The sequence below is a fragment of the Giraffa tippelskirchi genome, chromosome 6, assembly GCF_054371585.1.
Source record: "Giraffa tippelskirchi isolate mGirTip1 chromosome 6, T2T-mGirTip1v1.2.pri, whole genome shotgun sequence".
Lineage (NCBI taxonomy): Eukaryota > Metazoa > Chordata > Mammalia > Artiodactyla > Giraffidae > Giraffa > Giraffa tippelskirchi.
In genome coordinates, this window is record NC_137280.1 from 164,117,367 (window position 1) to 164,134,394 (window position 17,028).

Below are 17,028 nucleotides of genomic sequence, written 5' to 3' on the forward strand. Positions count from 1 at the left end.
TGAAACAAACTAGATAAAAGTAAATGATCCTCATATAATCCAGTTGTTTTTAACATGGCTGCTCATTAGAAACTTCTGGACCTCTGGAGATAAAAAGCAATACCTAGGCATTTGTATTTTTCAAAAACTTCCGAGATAATTCTGATATACATCTGGATTTTAAAAAGTGATTACAAGTTTTCTATTCAATGATAGTTTTGGTGATGTAGAATTCTATTTTCTGTTCAGTTCATTTCAGTCGCTCAGTCGTGTCCGACTCTTTGCAACCCCATGAACCGCAGCATGCCAGGCCTCCCTGTCCATCACCAACTCCCGGAGTTTACACAAACTCATGTCCATTGAGTCGGTAATGCCATCCAGCTATCTCATCCTCTGTCGTCCCCTTCTTCTCCTGCCCACAATCCTTCCCAGCATCAGGGTCTTTTCCAATGAGTCAACTCTTCACATGAGGTGGCCAAAGTATTGGAGTTTCAGCTTCAACATCAGTCCTTCCAATGAACACCCAGAACTGATCTCCTTTAGGACGGACTGGTTGGATCTCCTTGCAGTCCAAGGGACTCTCAAGAGTCTTCTCCAACACCACAGTTCAAAGGCATCAATTCTTTGACACTCAGCTTTCTTCACCGTCCAACTCGCACATCCATACATGACCACTGGAAAAACAATAGCCTTGACTAGGTGGACTTTTGTTGGCAGAGTAATGTCTCTGCTTTTAAATATGCTATCTAGGTTGGTCATAACCTTCCTTCCAAGGAGTAAGCGTCTTTTAATTTCATGGCTGCAGTCACCATCAGCAGTGATTTTAGAGCCCAAAAAAATAAAGTCTGGCACTTTCCACTGTTTCCCCATCTATTTCCCATGAAGTGATGGGACCAGATGCCATGATCTTAGTTTTCTGAACATTGAGCTTTAAGCCAACTTTTTTACTGTCCTCTTTCACTGTCATCAAGAGGCTCTTTAGTTCTTCTTCGCTTTCTGCCATAAGCGTGGTGTCATTTGCATATCTGAGGTTATTGATACTTATCCTGGCAATCTTGATTCCAGCTTGTGTTTCTTCCAGCCCGGCATTTCTCATGATGTACTCTGCATAGAAGTTAAATAAGCAGGGTGACAATATACAGCCTTGACGTACTCCTTTTCCTATTTGGAACCAGTCTGTTGTTCCATGTCCAGTTCTAACTGTTGCTTCCTGACCTGAATACAGGTTTCTCAAGAGACAGGTCAGATGGTCTGATATTCCTATCTCTTTCAGAATTTTCCACAGTTTATTGGAATCCACACAGTCAATGGCTTTGACATAGTCAATAAAGCAGAAATAGATGTTTTTCTGGAACTCTCTTGCTTTTTTGATGATCCAGTGGATGTTGGCAATTTGATCTCTGGTTCCTCTGCCTTTTCTAAATCCAGCTTGAACATCTGGAAGTTCACAGTGCACGTATTGCTGAAGCCTTACTTGGAGAATTTTGAGCATTACTTTGCTAGCGTGTGAGATGAGTGCAATTGTGCGGTAGTTTGAGCATTCTTTGTTATTGTCTTTCTTTGGGGTTGGAATGAAAACTGACTTTTTCCAGTCCTGTGGCCACTGCTGAGTTTTCCAGATTTGCTGGCATATTGAGTGCAGCACTTTCACAGCATCATCTTTCAAGATTTGAAATAGCTCAACTGGAATTCCATCACCTCCACTAGCTTTGTTCGTAGAGATGCTTTCTAAGGCCCTCTTGACTTCACATTCCAGGATGTCTGGCTCTAGGTGAGTGATCACACCATCGTGATTATCTGGGTCGTGAAGATCTTTTTTGTATAGTTCTTCTGTGTATTCTTGCCACCTCTTCTTAATATCTTCTGCTTCTATTAGGTCCATACTATTTCTGTCCTTTATTGAGCCTATCTTTGCATGAAATACAGTATTATTAAGTCAATGTAATAGTTATATAATCACAATAGTAAACGATGTTATCAGTTTTCACAATCAATAACCAGACAAAAAATAAAGGATAATTACAGCTGCATGCCACAATAGAAACATGATTAGCTTTGAGGGATCTCCATACCGATTTACATTCCCTCCAAAAGTGTATGTAAGCAACCTCTGAATTTCAGAAGAGTAGATGCTCAGTGTTTAACACATCTCTCTCCTCAGTGCTTATCTCTGGAACATAACAAGTGCTTAATAAATATTTGAATGAATTAATTGATGCTACAGGAAATGGATTTCAGACAGCTTAAAAATAGGTTTTAATAAAAAGATACCAGATCTAATTACGAAATAATTTCGTCTGTTGGGAGTCTAGCGGAAGGTGCCTAGGAAAGAGGTAGGAATGTAAATGAGCTGGATGATATTAGTCAACTTCTGAGTGTATTTCTGAAATATTTCATAATACATGTTTATATAAAAAGAAAAAAAGATGCTATTGTATCTGTCTCTGGCAGTTTTCAGGTAGAGTTAAATAACTATGGTCAAGGAGGACCTTTTAGACCAGATTGGAGTATCAAATGAATTATTAAATTTAATAGCTGTTGAGGGCCCACCTACTCAGTGAGTGTGGTATTCTAAAGGAGATGGAAAGGATGGAGACAGAGGTACAGAGTTGCAAGTACATTGTTGATATAATAATGAAGTTGGAAGAAAATTGTATTAATATTGTTGCCTAGACTCTTAGTCCTAGAGTTCTGATTTATCTTGCGTTCTCTTTTTAAAAGTACTGTACAACTGTGCTTCCAGCTCTGAAGCTACTAGTCACATGTGACTATATTTAAATTTAATTAATATTAAATAAAATTTCAACACCTCAGTTCTATATAAGCCGCATTTCAAGTGTTCAGTGGAACATATCCATCATCACAGAAAGTTCTGTTGGGTAGAACTGCTGCAGAAGATGGAAAGAAAATAAATACTGAATTTTTAAAACTAAAAAAATAGCTCTAAATAACCTTCATTTTACTAAATAATAAAATAATCTTGAGTAAGAGGAGGATTATGGAGAATATTATAAATTGAGAGTGTAGCTAATTGAGAAGGTAGCTGATCGTCTCAGTCAATGAATTAATGAAATTCATAGCTCTTTTTTTCTTTTTCAGTGAAATAAAGAATACAAAGGGAGACTACCAGCTGGTTATTAAACATTACAATCATTGAAAAATAGGGAAGTTAGATCTCTATTGTTGAAAAATTAACTGTATGGGATATTTGACAGGGTTTAATATTTAAAGGAAGAAAACATGATTAATAAAATTTTGCTGAATTTGCTTTATATTTTGTGGGAGCAAACTTTATTAAAATTTTGATGATTTTCTGAAAAAAGTAATAATTTGGTCACAGATTACTCAGTGAGTTGTTACATGTTATAGATTGTTGGGTTCATGTTTTCCAGGTCTTGCCTTTTCAATGAAAGTTTTTGTCATCAAATTTCAGAAAATATTATTGGCTCTAAGGTACTCCACCTAGCACTGCTTAAATTTTTCTTTAATTTGGTTGAAAGTGAAGTCCAACATCTGAGTCAAAAGTAAGTTTTAATCACCAAAAATATGTATCTTTTCTATATATTGTTTTATGTACCATTTTTCTAATTATTTACATATGCATTTCTTGAAAAACCACCTTGTTTTCTAGTTCAAAGTAGATTTATTTTAAAAATACATGTCTAGATTCAGTCCTTCAGTAGCAGTAAAGGTTTATATGTTATGTTTCCTTAGTTCACATTTTTATTTTTCACTGACTTACACATTTGGATAGGTAAAATTGTTTTTATTTTTCAGAATTTGTGTATATTTTAATTCTTTAGTAATTGAACACCTAAGTAAAAAGCTATACCAGGCTTTAATACTGGCTGTAATGCTTTGCACATGCTCTAAAACCTGAAGTTACATTAATGTGTACTCATTGGAGATTATGTTGAAATGGGGCCATTTTAAAAATTTTGTCCTGAATTATAACTAGATATTATCCTTATATATTATGATTTTTCAATATTCAGAAATTGCTAGAGTTTTTTGTTTTACAACAAGATGTTATGCCTGATAACTGTGATGTGAATCAATTTAGCAGCTCTTATGCCTAGTAACTGTAATAGTTAAATTGACATAAAGATAATGCTTTTCATTTGTCTTTTTATTAGGTTGTATGACTGGTCAGATTCTCAGAGTCTGAAAAGAACAGGAAAGGCAGTTCTTCTTGAAATCTTTTGGTCAGGAAGTGAGACCTCTGGGCTTTTGACCAAACCAGTAAATATGCTTTTGGAGTGGACTATGTATTCTCACAAGGAAAAGTGCAAGTCTAATGATGTAAGTAGGATTAATTTACAAATGAACATTGGCCTTTGGAAAAAAGTACTTCTTTGACATATGCATCTTTTTTCTTCCCTTTATATTTTGAGTTACTTGAAAAAAATTAGTATGTACCCAAGTACATCATTGTTTTCTATTTTGTTTATCTAATTTTAAAGTAAAAGATTCTTGGCGGCTGGTTTCATCATTTCTCATTTGGTGATAGTGCCGTATCCACATTTGGAGAATTACTTGACTATTACTGCTAAGAAATCTACAGTTAATTATCATTCTGGAGTTTATATTTTTGGATGTTTCAATTTTTAAGGAACTTTTGATTTTAAAAATTGAGCGAATCCATACAACTTTTTGGTGAGCTACTAACAAGTTCTACTTGTTTTTAAAGCTACCTTTCTGGATGTTAAGAGTTACTTCCTGAACCATTTCTTCATAAGTAGGTTTTGCATACATTTGAAATTCAGCATAAAGTGATTTTAGTATGTTTATCCGAAGGGTAACTGGGAAAATTAAATGCAGAAAATATGTAAAATGCATAGCAACATACTGCTCCATGTTTTAGGTGCATAATGTTAGTCATTTTTCTTTTCAAAATGATCTTTTGGGGACTTCATTGTAAACTTTTTTGTATTATATCATTAATTTCAGTTCAGTATTTAAAATCCCTTTCACTTTCTCTTCTGTCTTCTTGAATGTTTGAATCCTATTTTTTTTAGTCTTTATTTCTAAAATGTGTATTTAACATAAATGTCCTTTTGAGTACAACTTGAGATTCCTCCTTCAAGTTTTGATCCTTTAATGCAGGGTGCTCTTACTGATTTTTTCTAAGTGTTTTTTATTGTCAATTATGAATTCCCCTTTGATCCAAAAAATATTTTAAAAGAGTGTTTTAAAACTTCTAAATGAATGGCTTTTTGTTCTTAGTGGATTTTGTTTGTGCTTTTGTTGTTAATATCTAATAGTAACTTATAGCTTAAAAGTGAGCTCTATATGATTTCTGCTTTCTGAAATTAACTCAGCTTTTCTTTTTGACCTCGTACAGGATTAGAGGCCAAAACGTGTTTTCTCTGTTATGCCACATTTTTCCGTAACACCTGTACCTCAAGCTTAAATGTTTTAATCAACTCTTAAGACTCCCTTGGGAATTTGTTCTTTTTTTTTCTTGTTAAATAGTTCATGCTTTACATATAGTAATGCCTTCTTGTTACTCATGACTGATATATAATCATAACTGATAGTTAGGTAGTATTTTCTTTGGGGATAGTAACCCTAGTAGATGGAGTGGAGATCTCTGGTGTTTCAGTTTAGTTTAGTTCAGTCACTCAGTCATGTTCAACTCCTTGCAACCCCATGGACTGCAGCACGCCAGGCCTCCCTGTCCATCACCAACTCCTGGAGCTTACTCAGACTCATGTCCATCACATCGGTGATGCCATCCAACCATCTCATCATCTGTTGTCTGTCCCCTTCTCCTCCCGCCTTCAGTGTCTCCCAGCATCAGGGTCTTTTCCAATGAGTCGGTTCTTTGCATCAGGTGGCGAAAGTATTGGAGTTTCATTTTCATCATCAGTCTTTCCAATGAATATTCAGGACTGATTTCCTTTAGGATGGACTGGTTGGATCTCCTTGCACTCCAAGGGACTCTCAAGACTCTTCTCCAACACCACAGTTCAAAAGCATCAATTCTTTGGTGCTCAGCTTTCTTTATAGTCCAACTCTCACATCCGTACATGACTGCTGGAAAAACCATAGCTCTGACTAGACGGACCTTTGTTGGTAAAGTAATGTCTCTGCTTTTTAATATGCTGTCTAGGTTGGTCATAGCTTTCCTTCCAAGGAGCAAGCGTCTTTTAATTTCATGGCTGCAGTCACCATCTGCAGTGATTTTGGAGCCCCCCAAAATAAAGTGTGTCACTGTTTTCATTGTTTCCCCAAAATAAAGTGTGTCACTGTTTTCATTGTTTCTCCATCTATTTGCTATGAAATGATGGGACCAGATGCCATGATCTTAGTTTTCTGAATGTTGAGTTTTAAGCCAACTTTTTACTCTCCTCTTTCACTTTCATCAAGAGGCTCTTTAGTTTTCTTCTCTTTCTGCCATAAGGGTGGTGTCATCTGCGTATCTGAGGTTATTGATATTTCTCCCGGCAGTCTTGATTCCAGCTTGTGGTTCATGCAGTCCAGCGTTTCTCATGTTGTACTCTGCATATAAGTTAGATAAGCAGGTTGATAATATACAGCCTTGACATACTCCTTTCCCAGTTTGGAACCAGTTCATTGTTCATGTCCAGTTCTAACTGTTGCTTCTTGGCCTGCATATAGATTTCTCAGGAGGCAGGTCAGGTGGTCTGGTATTCCCATCTCTTGAAGAGTTTTCCAGTTTGTTGTGATCCACACAGAGGCTTTGCAGCCATAAAGTCTCTTCTAGCTTAAGGAAAATTCTTACATTGTTCCTCTTCTAATTAATTTCCTCTAATCCGTTTTCTCTCTTTGGCCTTTTAAGTTCCAATTGAACTTACTTTCCGCCTCCTCTTTGTATCCTCTGTGTTTTTACCCTCTCGTGTTTATTTTCCATTTTTTTCTACACTCAGTCCATTCTGGATAGCGTTTCATCCAATTTCTAGTTCACTAGTCTCTTCCAACTGTGGCTAACATGGTAAACATGGCGATTGCATTTTTAATTTTGTACTTTTTCCAATTTTAGACTTTTTAACTTCCAAATTACTATGGTGTATTTTTATGATTTCTGGTTCCCTACAAAGTTTTCAAGGTTTTCTTTTTTCTTTGAACATGGTGATAATTATTACCATGTGTTATTTTACAGTCTATGTCTGATTATTCCATATTCGACGTTTTTGTGAGTCTGTTTCTATTTCTTGTTTCTGGCGTTTTCTTGTCTTTTATATTCTCTTGCAAACTACGTGTGCTTGACTGTATGCTGTAAATGGCATTTAAAAAATTATTTTGTAGAAACAGTTTGTGGCAAAGACACTGACTGTTTTCCTGTAGGGAGAATTTTTGTTGCTGGGTTCAAGGGTTCCTGAATAGTCCAGCTGAAGCATGGGGCTACAGATAAAGGTAGTTTTGCTTCTGTTTTGTGCTTGCTTTGAGATTGAAGCCCTGCAGGGTGCCAGCATATTGGGCCTTAGGCCTTGGGCCATGAGTTTTCTACTCGCTTCTCCCCTAGGCTCCACAAACCCCACTTCTGTGTGTCAGCTCTTGCTCTGGGGTCAGCAGGTGTCCTTAGGGCAAAGTCAGCTAGCTTTGAATGCCTCACTTTGTTTTTACCTTCTCCTGGATCCTAGCTGAGCAGTTTCTCTTAACTTTACAGAAGATGTTTTACGTATTTTATTCAACATTTTAAGGTTTCTTCTGTAAGACAATTTATCTGAATTACCTGAGGCGTCCATTATCAGAAGCAGAAGCCCTTACTGATTTTTAAAGATTCTATTTAGGGAGTGTCTGAGGCATTCTTTAATGAAAAAATTCTTTTCAGGGTTTTTGGGGTTTTTTTTTAATAAATTTGAATTAAAAAAAGGATTGTTTCCGGGTGTAACTACACTTCTAAGCTAAAAATGATAAAATCCTGATTAATTATCATTGCCTTTTTTTCTACTGTTTAGACAATAAAATCATTAAGTATAGAAAATATATAGAAAAAACATTTTTTTATCCATTTGATTCTATAAAAATTGCTCATTTATAATTGAAAGCAATAATAAAAGTGATGTTTTCACAATTTTACTAAATCACCAAAGGATTCCCACAGTTAAGAATTTACTCAGCAAATACTAATGTAAATAGTAATGAATTCATACATATTTAACCTGAAGATTTTTGTTCAGATTTATAAATAAATTAAGCATATTTGTGAAGCAGTGTACAAGAAATTGTAGCATCAGTTGTAGGATGAGAACTGGTTTTGAGCTTTGCAAATTAATATTTTATTTAACATTTGTGTTGCTTAACTTCATATAAGCTGTTTTTTTTATTGTGGTACTTTGTTAGAATTCATTATTGTACTTAATTAAATCTTTTTTCAGTTTCCAATTTCGTGAATTCCATGCATGTTCACAGACATCATTTTCTGTACTGTAAAGCATTTGTATCTTGATTTGCTTAGTTGAAGCATTCAATTTAAGTCATTAGCTAAACAGAAGTCCTCAGTTTATGCTAATATTGTTTTGTCATAATGTCAATCAGAAAGTATCGCAGAGTGACACAGTGGCAATGAGTTTCATTGTCATCATCTCAGAAAGCTTGGGCTTCCCTTGGCAGAGCAGAGGTGGGATGTGTCAAGGTTATAGAGGAGGTACACGTTTTACTAAGCTTAGTGGCTAGTCCTGCTTTTCTTTGTGATGTCCTTAAGTGCTATTTAATTATAACCCTATAGTTATTGGTAGAAATGGAAGCTAGTTTGTATTTAAAGATAAGGAAAATGAGGCTGAAGACTATAAGTAACTTATTCAAGATGTCACAGCTTCTTAGAGCAAAACCTTGACTAGTACCCAACATACTTTCATTTCACGTGCCGCTGTTTAAAATAGGAAGAGGCACAGTATGTAGTTAATGTTTGCCTCTTTCTGCCAGAGGTACTAGAGAAGCAGTTTGTCATCTGTTGCTGTGGGATATTGTAGAAAGCCCTAACCCAGGAGTCAGAAGGCCAACATTCAGATTTCTTTTGCATTTTATACACTGGTCAATTTTTGGAAGATTGCCAAGTTTATAACGTGGAGATTACTTGAACTGGTAGATAAGAGACAACTGTATTGACAGAATGTCTTCTAAAAGACTTGAACATATTAGAAGGGAGCTCCAAGGTAAATATGTCACATGTGTAAATTAAATCTTTCATTTCTTTCTTAGGTTATTTATGCTCTACTCTTTCAGCTTTAGTAAACATTTTGGTATTCCAAGAAAGCTTTTCTCTTTTTATGATTTTTTTGTTGTTGCCATTTTCCCTCTAACCTACTTCCAAAGTGTAGTCTCTGTGTTAGAAATAGCATTGTTAGGTTACAGTGAGTGTAATCCATACACAGTGTCTTGGTCCTATGATTATAGTGAATGTCATGGTTAGGAAAATGGTGTAGAAGGATCCAAGAATCTGATTTGAAAGTATATTTTTCTATAAAAATTTTCTATGATGGATATGTGATAGCTATTTTAGCTATTGATACACTGATAGAATAACTTTGGCAGGATTTTTTCCTACGATGGTAAAGGAACCACAGGCTTTCCTTGAAAATACTGCAAGGTATGCCTATCTCTTGATTTTTTTTTTGTTTAATTTTTCTTATCTTTTTTTTTTTTAAGATTTATTTCTTTTTGGAAGTGCTGGGTCTTTGTTGAGTGGGCTTTCTCTAGTTGCGGCTATCGGAGAAGGAAGGCAGTGGCACTCCACTCCAGTACTCTTGCCTGGAAAATTCCATGGACGGAGGAGCCTGGTAGGCAGCAGTCCATGGGGTCGCAAAGAGTCGGACACGACTGTGCGACTTCACTTTCACTTTTCACTTTCATGCATTGGAGAAGGAAATGGCAACCCACTCCAGTATTCTTGCCTGGAGAATCCCAGGGACGGGGGAGCCTGGTGGGCTGCCGTCTATGGGGTCGCACAGAGTCGGACACGACTGAAGCGACTTAGCAGCAGCAGCAGCAGTGGGGGCTACTCTGCAATTGCGGTACACAGGCTTCTCATTGCAGTGGCTTCTGTTTCTGAGCAGGGACTCTAGGGTGTGTAAGATTCAATAGTTGTGGCTCTGTGCACTAGAGCACAGGCTCTATGTTTGTGATGCATGGGCTTAGTTGCTCCAAGGCATGCGGTACCCTTCTGGACCAGGGATCCGACTGGTGCCCCCTGCATTGCAAGGAGGACTGTTCAGCACTGGACCCCCAGGGAAGCCCTGTCTCTGTTTAATAACAATAATTTCAAGGTGAATTGAATAGTAAGCAATATTGATACTCATCTGTGGTGTCAGGTACACATGTACATTTATTTGCATAAGGAAAGTCTCAACTGGTTGGTTTTGTGTTATTTTTCTGTGATGGAGTGCTGGATTGTGGTTTTGTTGTTGTTGAGTCACTAAAACATGTCTGACTCTTTGCAACCCCATGGACTGTAGTATGCCACGTTTCCCTGTCCTTTATTATCTCCCAGGGTTTGCGCAAACTCATGTCCATTGAGTCGATGATGCTGTCCAACCCTCTCATCCTCTGTTGCCCCCTTTTTCTCCAGCCCTCAATCTTCTCCAGCATCAGAGACTTTCCCAGTGAGTCGACTCTTCCCATCAGGTGGCCAAAGTATTGGAGCTTCAGCTTCAGCATCAGTCCTTCCAATGAATATTCAGGGTTGATTTCCTTCAGGATTGACTAGTTTGATCTCCTTGTAGTCCAAGGGACTCTCAAGAGTCTTCTCCAACACCACAGTTCAAAAGCATCAATTCTTCAGCGCTCAGCCTTCTTTATGGTCCAACTCTCACATCCATACATGACTACTAGAAAAGCCATAGTTTTGACTATATGGACCTTTGTCAGCAAAGTGAGTCTGCTTTTCAATATGCTGTCTAGGTTTGTCATAGCTTTTCTTCCAAGAAGTAAGCATCTTTTAATTTCATGGCTGTAGTCACCATCCACTGTGATTTTGGAGCCCAAGAAAATAAAGTCTCCATTTTATCCCCGTGTATTTGGCAGAAAGTGCTGGCATCACATGCCATGATCTTTGTTTTTTGAATGCTGAGTTTTAAGCCAGCTTTGTCACTCTCCTCTTTCCCATTCTTCAAGAGGCTCTTTAGTTCCTCTTTGCTTTCTTCTATTAAGGTGTCATCATCTGCATATTTGAGGTTATTGATATTTCTCCCAGAAATCTTGATTCCAGCTTGAGCTTCATCTAGTCCGGCATTTCCCATGATGTACTCTGCATATAAGTTAAATGAGCAAGGTGACAATATACAACATTGATACACTCCTTTCCCGATTTGGAACCAGTCTGTTGTTCCATGTCTGGTTCTAACTGTTGCTTTTTGACCTGCATACAGGTTTCTCAGGAGGCATGTAAGGTGGTTTGATATTCTCATCTCTATTAGAATTTTCCACAGTTTGTTATGATCCACACAGTCAAAGGCTTTAGCATAGTCAATGAAGCAGAAGTAGATGTTTTTCTGAAATTCCCTTGCTTTTTCTGTGATCCAACATGTGTTGGCAATTTGATTTCTGCTTCCTCTGCCTTTTCTATATCCAGCTTGTACATCTGGAAGTTCTTAATTTATGTACTGCTGAAGCCTAACTTGGAGGATTTTGAGCATTACCTTACTAGCATGTGAAATGACAGCAGTTGTGCAGTAGTTTGAACATTCTTTGGCATTGCCCTTCTTTGGGAGTGGAATGAAAACTGACCTTTTCCAGTCCTGTGGCCACTGCTGAGTTTTCCAAATTTACTGGCATGTTGAGTGCAACACTTTAACAGCATCATCTTTTTGGATTTGAAATAGCTAAGCTAGAAGTCCATCACCTCCACTAGCTTTGTTCGTAGTGATGCTTCCTAAGGCCCACTTGACTTCACACTCCAGGATGTCTGACTGTAGGTGAGTGACCACACCATTGTGGTTGTCCAGGTCATTAAAAGTTTTTTATATATAGTTCTTCTGTGTATTCTTACCACCTCTTCTTAATATCTTCTGCTTCTGTTAGGTCCATATCATTTCTGTCCTTTATTGAGCCCATCTTCGCATGAAATGTTCCCTTGGTATCTCTCATTTTCTTGAAGAGATCTCTAGTCTTTCCCATTCTGTTGTGTTCCTCCATTACATTGCACTGATCGCTGTGGAAGGCTTTCTTAGCTCTCCTTGCTATTCTTTGGAACTCTGCATTCAAATGTAGGTATATCTTTCCTTTTCTCCTTTGCCTTTTGCTTCTTTTCTTTTCTCAACTATTTGTAAGACCTCCTCAGACAACCATTTTGCCTTTTTACATTTCTTTTTCTTGAGGATGGTCTTCTTCACTGCCTCCTGTACAATGTCACGAACCTCTGTCCACAGTTCTTCAGGCAGTCTGTCTATCAGATCTAATACCTTGAATCTGTTTGTCACTTACACTGTATAATCATAAGGAGTTTGATTTAGGTCATACCTGAATGGTCTAGTGGTTTTCCCTACTTTATTCAATATAAGTCTGAATTTGGCAATAAGGAGTTATGATCTGAGCTACAGTCAGCTCCCGTTCTTGTTTTTGCTGACTGCATAGAGCTTCTCCTATCTTCGACTGCAGAGAATATAATCAGTCTGGTTTTGGTATTGACCATCTGGTGGTGTCCATATGTACAGTCATCCCTTGTGTTGTTGGGACAGGGTGTTTACTATGACCAGTGTGTTCTCTTGGCAAAACTCTGTTACCCTTTGCCCTGCTTTGTTTTGTATTCCAAGGCCAAACTTGCCTGTTACTCCAGTTATCTCTTGATTTCCTACTTTTGCATTCAGTCCCCTATGATGAAAAGGACATCTTTTTTTGGTGTTAGTTCTAGAAGGTCTTGTAGGTCATCATAGAACTATTCAACTTCAGCTTCTTCAGCATTAGTAGTTGGGGCGTAGACTTGGATTACTAGGATGTTGAATGGATTACCTTGAAAACCAACTGAGATCATTCTGTCATTTTTGAGGTTGCACCCACATACTGCATTTTGGACTCCTGTTGACTCTGAGGGCTACCTCATTTCTTCAAAGGAATTCTTTCCCACAGTAGTAGATACAATGGTAATCTTAGTTAAATTCGCCCATTCCAGTCCATTTTAGTTCAATTCCTAAAATGTCAATGTTCACTCTTGCCATCTCCTGTTTGACCACTTCCAATTTGCTTGATTCATGGACCTAACATTCCAGGTTCCTATGCAATTCTGCTCTTTACAGCATCAGATTTTACTTTCACCACCAGACACATCCACAACCGAGCACTGTTTCCTCTTTGGCTCAGAGTCTTCATTCCTCTGGAGCTGTTTCTCCACTTTTCTCCAGTAGCATATTGGACACCTACTAACCTGGGCAGGGGTGGGGGTTCATCTTTCAGTGTTAGGACTGAGGTTTATATGAAGCTTAACTCTTTGGGCTAACCTCGTCTTTCGTATCCAGAGTCTTAGGACCAGGGAGCTGAAGTAAGCCTGATTGAAATAGGGGAATACTTTGAGAAATCAAATGTAACAGTCTCATGCTTTCTTCCTGAGTAGTTTCATTGTTAAAAGTCAGATGTACATATATATCGAAAAGAATATTCTGTGGTGTAAATCTAGACATGATCAGTTTGCTAGTTTAAATAGAGATTTTCATTGTCCAGTTTTATGTTCTCTTGATAAATTGAACCATGAGAAGTAACATTGCTCGGTGATCATCTACATTTTGGCTTTGCACAGAACAGACTTTGGCTTCCTGCAAAGTTCGTTGAAGACTAGCTAAGACCCAGTACTTATAAAAGCCATTTACGGTCAACTGCAAGGCTTGTCGCCTGTTAGAGTCTGAGGGAGGTGTGAGCACTTCCCCAGCCTGGTGATAACAGCCAGTCCTACTGCTCACTCTCCATGTCACACAACTACAGCTGCAAGGTTTAAACCCACTTCTCTAATGAAGGCAGGAGAAGGGGCCCTGCTCTTGCCCACTCATGAATCCTGACCTCACAGAATCAGGGTGTGGTCATGGTTCTGTATCTTGGCCCATGATCATGTCAGAAGAAGGGCAGTGCTTCCCTAATCATGCAGTTTAGAATCCCTTTGGTCCCAATCTTCAGAGTTTCTCCCCCACATTCTGATGTCCAGCCCTGCCAGAATACCATGTGCTGCCCAACAACGTCGTGGTAGGTCAGAAGGGGGCCTATACACCTACTAAGGATCCTGTCTGTGGATTTTCCTTCAGTACGCACTGTTTTAGTGGGTCTAATGTATGTGCTGCTTGACCATTTGTCCTTGTTTGTACAACAACCCCAGAATAGCACTTCAATTCTGAAATCATTTAACTAATAACTTCTTATGATAACAGTGATGTGGTATATATTCGTAAGAACGTTGTCTGTTGAGGGCAGGAGAAATAAATCCTGTAGTCACTGAGGGTTCAAATTGCTGGATATTTCGGTCACTAATCTCATGTCAGGTATAATATGGTGGCAGAACATAGCAGTTATAGTCTATTTGGGTATCATAACATTTATTAAAACCTTTGTACATGCCTTCTACCCAACTGTTAATTTAGTGATTTTTTTTTCACTCATCCAGCATGCCTAGACAACAAATACCAAAACTACAGGAATTTTAACGAGTTTAATGTCATTGTGAAAAAGTGTGTCTGTTTGAAACAAAGGTGTTTAAAAATATTATTTTCACACCTCTTCATCTTCATAGTTTATGGATTAGAAAGATACTTTTAAACACTAGTGTAAAACATTATTGTAAGTAAACTTTGTTGAAGTTTGCCATATTTTGGCCATACTTTGCCTTGCCATATTTCTTATAGTAGTTTCAGTTCAGTTGCTCTGTCGTGTCTGACTCTTTGTGACCCCATGAACCGCAGCACGCCAGGCCTCCCTGTCTATCACCAACTCCCAGAGTTTACCCAAACTCATGTCCATTGAGTTGGTGATGCCATCCAACCATCTCATCCTCTGTCGTCCCTTTCTCCTCCTGCCCTCAGTCTTTCCCAGCATCACGGTCTTTTCCAATGAATCAGCTCTTCGCGTCAGGTGGCCAGAGTATTGGAGTTTCAGCTTCAACATCAGTCCTTCCAATGAACACCCAGGACTGATCTCCTTTAGGATGGACTGGTTGGATCTCCTTACAGTCAAAGGGACTCTCAAGAGTCTTCTCCAACACCACAGTTCAAAAGCATCAATTCTTCAGCTCTCAGCTTTCTTTATAGTCCCAACTCTCACATACATACATGACCACTGGAAAAACCATAGCCTTGACTAGACGGACCTCAGTTGACAAAATAACGTCTCTGCTTTTTAATATGCTGTCTAGGTTGATCACAACTTTCCTTCCAAGGAGTAAGCGTCTTTTAATTTCATGGCTGCAGTCACCATCAGCAGTGATTTTGGAGCCCCCAAAAAAGTCGGCCACTGTTTCCCCGTCTGTTTGCCATGAAGTGTTGGGACCAGATGCCATGATCTTAGTTTTCTGAATGTTGAGTTTTAAGCCAAACTTTTCACTCTCATTCACTTTCATCAAGAGGCTCTTTAGTTCTTCTTCGCTTTCTGTCATAAGGGTGGTGTCACCTGCATATCTGAGGTCATTGATATTTCTCCCGGCAATCTTGATTCCAGTTTGTGCTTCCTACAGCTCGGCGTTTCTCATGATGTACTCTGCATATAAGTTAAATAAGCAGGATGACAATATACAGCCTTGATGTACTCCTTTTCCTGTTTGGAACCAGTCTGTTGTCCCATGTCCAGTTCTAACTGTTGCTTTCTGACCTGCATACAGGTTTCTCAAGAGGCAGGTCAGATGGTCTGGTATTCCCATCTCTTTCAGAATTTTCCACAGTTTGTTGTGATCCCACAGTCAAAGGCTTTGGCATAGTCAATAAAGCAGAAATAGATGTTTTTCTGGAACTCTCTTGCTTTTTCATGATTCAGTGGATGTTGGCAATTTGATCTCTGGTTCCTCTGCCTTTTCTAAAACCAGCTTGAACATCTGGAAGTTCACGGTGCACATATTGCTGAAGCCTGGCTTGGAGAATTTTGAGCATTACTTTACTAGCTTGTGAGATGAGTGCAATTGTGTGGTAGTTTGACCATTCTTTGGCATTGTCTTTCTTTGGGATTGGAATGAAAACTGGCCTTTTCTAGTCCTCTGGCCACTGCTGAGTTTTCCAAATTTGCTGGCATTTTGAGTGCAACACTTTCACAGCATCATCTTTTAGGATGTGAAATAACTCAACTGGAATTCCATTACCTCCACTAGCTTTGTTCGTAGTGATGCTTCCTAAGGCCCACTTGACTTTGCATTCCAGGATATCTGACTCTAGGTGAGTGATCACACCATCGTGATTATCTGGGTCATGAAGATCATTTTTGTACAGTTCTTCTGTGTATTCTTGCCACCTCTTAATATCTTCTGCTTCTGTTAGGTCCATATCATTTCTGTCCTTTATTGAGCCCATCTTTGCATGAAATGTTCCCTTGGTATCTCTCATTTTCTTGAAGAGATCTCTAGTCTTTCCCATTCTGTTGTTTTTCTCTATTTCTTTGCATTGATCTCTGAGGAAGGCTTTCTTACCTCTCCTTGCTATTCTTGGGAACTCTCCATTCAAATGGGTATATCTTTCCTTTTCTCCTTTGCCTTTTGCCTCTCTTCTTTTCTCAGCTATTTGTAAGGTCTCCTCAGAGAACCATTTTGCTTTTTTGCCTTTCTTTTCCATGGGGGTGGTCTTGATCCCTGTCTCCTGTAGAATGTCATGAACCTCCGTCCATAGTTCATCAGGCATTCTGTCTATCAGATCTAATCCCTTGAATCTATTTCTCACTTCCACTGTAAAGGGTTTGATTTAGGTCATACCTGAATGGTCTAGTGGTTTTCCCTACTTTCTTCAATGTAAGTCTGAATTTCACAATAAGGAGTTCATGATCTGAGCCACAGTCAGCTCACGGTCTTGTTTTTGCTGACTGTATAGAGCTTCTCCATCTTTGGCTGCAAAGAATATAATCAATCTAATGTTCATACAGAAATGGTAACATAAAGCAATGTTTAGACTTCATATCTTTATATCTCTAAGTTAGATA

At 38.3% G+C, this 17,028-nt stretch overlaps 1 protein-coding gene across 8 annotated transcripts in view; it reads left to right on the forward strand.

The window, feature by feature from the left end:
• Positions 1 to 17,028, forward strand: part of SLF1 (SMC5/6 complex localization factor 1) — a 76,202-nt gene that overhangs the window by 43,188 nt on the left and 15,986 nt on the right. For all 8 annotated transcript variants that reach the window (XM_081498698.1, XM_081498703.1, XM_081498701.1 and 5 more), the window contains 2 exons: positions 3,372 to 3,503; positions 4,116 to 4,281. In XM_081498698.1, the coding sequence (XP_081354824.1) occupies positions 3,372 to 3,503; positions 4,116 to 4,281 (298 nt within the window). The remainder of the gene's footprint in view (positions 1 to 3,371; positions 3,504 to 4,115; positions 4,282 to 17,028) is intronic.